The sequence below is a fragment of the Schistocerca americana genome, chromosome 1 (genome assembly GCF_021461395.2).
Source record: "Schistocerca americana isolate TAMUIC-IGC-003095 chromosome 1, iqSchAmer2.1, whole genome shotgun sequence".
NCBI classification, from domain to species: Eukaryota; Metazoa; Arthropoda; class Insecta; order Orthoptera; family Acrididae; genus Schistocerca; species Schistocerca americana.
In genome coordinates, this window is record NC_060119.1 from 460,971,881 (window position 1) to 460,977,880 (window position 6,000).

The 6,000-nt window shown below is 39.4% G+C and overlaps 1 protein-coding gene across 7 annotated transcripts in view; it reads right to left on the minus strand.

Annotated features, from left to right (window-relative positions):
- Nucleotides 1–4,772, minus strand: part of LOC124623718 (putative F-box/FBD/LRR-repeat protein At4g26350) — a 28,521-nt gene extending 23,749 nt beyond the window's left edge. Inside the window, exon 1 of one of the 7 annotated variants that reach the window (XM_047149055.1) lies at nucleotides 4,657–4,772. In XM_047149055.1, the coding sequence (XP_047005011.1) occupies nucleotides 4,657–4,719 (63 nt within the window). In that variant the 5' untranslated portion in view covers nucleotides 4,720–4,772. Of the gene's footprint in view, nucleotides 1–3,265; nucleotides 3,474–3,513; nucleotides 3,860–3,965; nucleotides 4,068–4,656 lie in introns of those variants that run through there. The other 6 variants (XM_047149063.1, XM_047149057.1, XM_047149062.1 and 3 more) reach the window with 6 other exon arrangements.
- Nucleotides 4,773–6,000: the final 1,228 nt, after the last annotated feature.

Consider the following 6,000-nt stretch of genomic DNA (forward strand, 5'->3'; position numbering starts at 1 on the left):
CTAAGTTTTTGTGTGATAGCCTACTGATTAAAAAGATGACCGTGCATGAGCATGTTAATGTATTTAGTGCCAGCAGTGCAAAATGGGACAACATGTACACACCAACATTGGACAATTTCAAGGCTCTCCAGCACAATTTGCCCATATATACATCAATTTTGTACATCCCCTTCCAACTGCAGACAGCTAGATTCCTTTTCACAGTGTTGAACAGCTGTACTCCATCTGCAGAAATGCACATTTCTGCTGAAACAGCCAGCCAATAGCTTCAAAGACAACTAGATAACATGATCCACTTAACCCTCCACATCAATATAGACCGGAGCCAGCCAGCCACTGTGGCCGAGCGGTTCTAGGCACTTCATTCCGGCGGAACCGCGCTGCTGCTACAGTCGCAGGTTCGATTCCTGCCTTGGGCTTGGATGTGTGTGATGTCCTTAGGTTAGTTAGGTTTAAGTAGTTCTAAGTCCAGGGGAATGCTGACCTCAGATGTTCAGTCCTATAGTGCTTAGAGCCATTTGAAGACCAGAGCTGGCAATCTGAAACAGTTTTGTTCCAAGAATTGACCTACTGGTATGGCATACAGCATGATCATACAATAATCTACCATCCCACCAGCAAGTGGGGGGAGGGAGGGCCACTCCAGTTGCAGCACACTGGTCTCAACAAGCAGACCACAACATTGGAATCCTGCAAAATGACAGCCACATAAGTCTCTATCAAGTAGGTCAAGCCAGCACGGGTCCTACTTACACCATCCCTACAAGACACTGCACAGACAGGGTCGACAGAAGCGTCCGATCCAACTCGTCGGCTTTGACTCGTGACGTAAGGGTGTTGTCGTGTGTGACGTCATAACGGCGCGGAGTTTGGTTTGAGTGTGGCTGTCTCCAGTTCTGTTTTATCTTACTTTATTTACTTTTCTGATCTGTTCGTTCTATCTCGTGAGATTTTTTTTTAAATTTAAAAACACTTATTACTTATTTTAATTATCTGTTTCCTCGAATTTCTGTTTTAGTTTATTATATTTATCTTTCTGATCTGTTCGTTCTATCCCGTGAGATTTTTTTAAAAAAAAGACAAAAAACACTAATCAGCTACTGAAGCATCTTTATCTTCTATGGGTTGCAGGGGTTACGACCCCTGGGGAGGTGGGTGGGTATTCATGCATGGCTGTCTTCACTTACACGTTGTAGCTACGCAAGGCGTCTAAATTTGTTTATATTTAGTTTGCCCCCCACCCAAAACACCCCATTTCCCGCACTTGTCCCGTTAGTGTCATTAGGCTTCTTGTGGAAAGTGTGTGTGTTTGTTTTTGTTTCCGCCATATTTGTGATGTCATGAGTCAAAGCAGACGGGTTGGATCGGACGCTTCCGTATTTCCCACGGACACCGTAAGCCTCGCCATACCAAGACCCACATATGCAGATATCATCTGCAGTTAACACATTCCTCCATCAGCCACATCCCTGTAGTCAGTATCAGCACCGACACCAAACCCAGCAGTCCACATATGAGCACTGCAACAAATAAACTTATAGTTGATTTATGTCTCAAGCATGCCAGATTATTGGGAAGGGGGCACCATTTTGGAAGGAACAGTCAATCCAGCAAGTGACTAATGTATGGTATGTTACCTCCCATACAAAGGGTATTTTTATTATTAGAAATAAAAAAATTAAAAAAAAAAAAATAAAAAACAATTCCAAACCCTTCAGTTATATGTACACTGTTTTATTGGGTGTGCAAGGTCTATCCACAAATTTTTTGCAGTGCAGCCTGTTTTCTATTATTGCGATAAGTCTCGAACTAAGCAAATGGGGCACCATAAATACCATATACTTTTTGTATATACTTCCTTCCATTTAATTTTTTGAGCAGTCGCCAGTCTTGTAAGGTTACAGGGAACAGTTTTAGAATCTGACAACTTCATTTAAGAGCGAAAATACGTCTTTATCCAGAATGCAATACAAAAGCCAAACTGAGGTAACTTAAACAATTTGGTACCAGAAAGGAAATCAAGTGTACCACCATGGTGCAACGGATCTCAAATCAGACTCTGCTTGTTCATCTTTAGTATGTTACACAAGGCTTAAAATGGATATTCAGTTTTCCAGTAAGCATAAGTGATCTTATATCAAAGACAAACTGTAAAGACAAGAAGTCCTATCCAGATGGGACAGGAATCCAATACTTTATTTGCATAACCACAACACTGCATTCAGTGATTTAAACATTTTTATTTATCAATGATTCTATCCTCTGTGGCTTGTCAGTACAGCTCGAGAAAAAGTAGTACATTTTATAATTTATTTTTAGTAGCTACTCTTCCTTTTACCTTTAAGACAGTTTCGTTAGCTAGCCAGTATTTGCGTATTACTTAACTCTGGCATCAACCACCTCAGTCAATTAACTGAATTTTTTGTATACACCGCCAGTAGAATAGTGTTTCTGATTCTTTCTGATCTAATCTCCGAGTTTATTTGTTGTATGTGGTGTGCACTTGACGTCATTGTGAAACCATTGAGAAAAGTATACAATTACGGCAGCAGCAGACAACCACTGCATGTTACTCAGGGCTTGTTCGCAATTATGGGGAACAGGTATTTACAATTATTACGTTCCCGACAATAAGAAGGAACTGAAAATTACTTTCGAGAACAGAAAAACTTCGAACGTTTCACGAAAACAGGAATTAACATGGAATAGTCTTCACCCAATAACAGAAACTGCAGAGTGAAGGACTGAAAAAGTACTGGGATAATGTACCTCATAGTCAAAAATAATTATTTTACGTGATTCACAACTGCCTGGACTCGAGGCAAGAACAACAAGCTGAAACAACGACCAGACTTGTTAGGAATTCAGTAAATATCTACGATGACTTGAACTATGCTTACGCACATGCTACTACAACTTTTTGACAAACGCACATAAGATGTTCCCTTCATTCTTCTTCCTTTGCTGCCAAGCCAAAAAAAACTGTTTAACTGGAGACAGTGCAAATGCATCACATCTACTCTGCACGCAAGTGATAATACGAAAATATGGAAGTAGGTCATTAATGATCCAAAATTACAATTTTTATTTATTTAATGACAATCTGTGTCCTATGCATCAACAGCCAAATCTGGTACAAACAATGGAAAGGATAGTTAACGCTAAAACGGCAGTGACTTAGGCCTATAGCTAAGTGGGAAAGATTCGTGAGAATAAAACAGATTGTTAAAGAGTCGAAAGGGAACATTTTCTAGTAAATACCTACCTTTGAACACAACAAAGAATCCCACACTAACCGGCCGCTTTGTATATTTCCCATTCCTTACCTTCTTGTGTGCATTAGTTTTCTACCCAGTCACGACATTCAGCTGCAGTGACATATACTTAGTTTTAATAGCCCATACGCCCCTCATGTGCTAAGCTGTAACTACGAAATTTGTTAATTACACGAACGAGCAATCCTCAGTCAAACACAACATTACGACTATAACATGGAGGTAAGAATATTCTTACCTCCATGGACTATAATGTACCACTGATTCCACTCACTGCGAAAAAACCTACTTTCGGATGATCAAAGCAGCGCCATGAACACAAATGTCGCTGTTGCTTCAACCTGAGCGTTTGACAGAAAGCACTGGAACAATGCTTTGACAGTACATTGAATCCTTTTGTGATTGCCTCTCACTTTTACTTTTTGCAGATGTACTATTCACGAGTACTGTGGATTATTATTACGACGGATGAGAAACTAGACTGAGACGCAAAAGCAATAACATGAATGTTTACCAATCACTACTACAACAAATTTCAAAACGGTTCTCATACAAATATCACACGACACACAGTTGAGATGATATCGACGTAGAGGTATGTCCACAGGAAGCCTCTTTCGCCGTGCGCAACCGCAGACCCACGAAAATGAAAGGACGTGCACAAAATTTGTGAAAAGAACGCATGTATACTTAGGCGTTCTTGTGTCCACACGTTGTCTCATTGTGCAAGCAGACTGCTATGAATTCCCTTCTTTGCTCTGTACTCTGTAGATTCTGTTGCGTTATTGTGATGGCAAGGTGACAGATAAAGAAAACACAAAAGCGACTATGCGTAAAGAAGTATATGAATAACAGAAGTAGGCCTACGTGAAATATGAAGTGATAACAACGTTTTGTCCGCAAATTTGAAAGGTGGTCACAACGAGATTTTTGATTTTCTGCTTGGGAAACTGCAGCTGTTACGCTGGCACTAAAATTTCGCCAGGTAGTGAGTGGTGACCTACATACTAGTTTCAACTACGTATTCCTCGTTTTAAGACAAAGCATTTCTGTGATTACCCCTGAAACTGGGAAATACTGAAGGGGTGTTTTTAGTCGTATGTGAACGTTAATTAACTGTCAATGCGTCATTTGTATTTTACTTGTTTACGCAACGTTAATCGTGAAAGATGATATGTACATTAACACTCTCACACCCAACAAATTTGAGAATATTATAGATGGCAAAATCAACTAGAACGGAGGTTATATTTTTCAATTCTGTTTATTCCCTAATGAAATTTGTTGCAAGTAATACATCTCTATTTCCAACCAATAGCTCAATACATAGTATCAATACTAGGAATAAGAAAAATCCACATTAAGACCTAAAATCACTTACCTTGGTCCAAAAAGGGGTCCAATATTCAGGAACACTCATTTTCATTAAATTGCCATAAACCATTAAAAACTTGGTTTCAGATAAAGTACGTTTAAACAAAGTCTGAAAGACTTTGATAGGCAACTCCTTCCACTCTATAGAGGCTGTTAAGCCAGCTTGAGTAAAAATATGTGTTAGATTTCTGTTTTGACAGCAGATTAGATATTTTGTGTATGATAAATTTATTAATTGTGCATACGTGTTTCATTCTGACAGCGTGTTAATTCTGTAAATATTAGCCGTTCCAGTTTACTGTACTGTATTCGCCTATTTAGACAATCTACTGACAAATGATCATTGTAGTATTATATTCAAATGTTTTATGTTATATTTTCCTATATGTTCCACGCCCACGAAAATCATTTCATTTTTTGGGTCTATGCAACGAAAACTGAATCTAATCTAATTTAAAACCCTCACTATGAGCATTTTGAAGTTGATGCTGAAGTTCCCTGCCGCTTTTGTGTTGGAGCTGACTGCTTCGCTGAGCCTCACAACGCTGTGGTTCTTTTCTTAAGCTTCTCGAACAACGTACTGCTTGTCATAAACTCTTCATTGGCCGCTGATGGTCCTGGCAGGTTCTTAACAATGTTGACGAAAATCAAATGATGATCTCGTTAATAGTGTTGCCTTTCAATTCCTTTTCATTTATCCACGTACGGAGCAACATTTCGACATTGTCCAGAATACTAAACCATTGTTTAGATACTCTGGACACTCCCTTAGAAACATCTGTCTCCTTAATCTTGTCCTTGTTCTTGAGGATAGTGCAAATAGTTGATGTAGATCAAATGTACGTATGTGCTAATTCAGCAACGCTCACACCACATTCGCGTTTTTCAATGATATTACGTTTCATTTCTAAGATCATTTTCTTCCTCTTATGGTCGTCGTCTTGCGGCTTTATCTTTGAGGACATTTCTACCAAGGTTATTAAAATTTGCACAAAAAACCTCTGTGTGTACACAAGTTCAGAAGAATGTGTCATCACAAGCTGCACCAGGATAGTGGCAGAAACCCAGACTGCAGTACGTAAGGTCATTGTTTATGTGCCGCTGCCGACAGTGAAAGGTGTTCGTATTGTTGAACATTTCCTCCACTGTGCAAGTGGCTGGTGACATTACAATAAATCACCGTGACTCATTATGCCGAACATAGCTCGTTAAGCCTCTCATGTTTATAAAATTTGTTTTGCGTTCATTATGCGAATTTTGCATATGAGAGGTACTCATTAATTGAGTTTCTACTGTATATTAATGCCATAACCCCTCAGCCAGTGGCCACAGGTGACCCTAGGGCATAGCT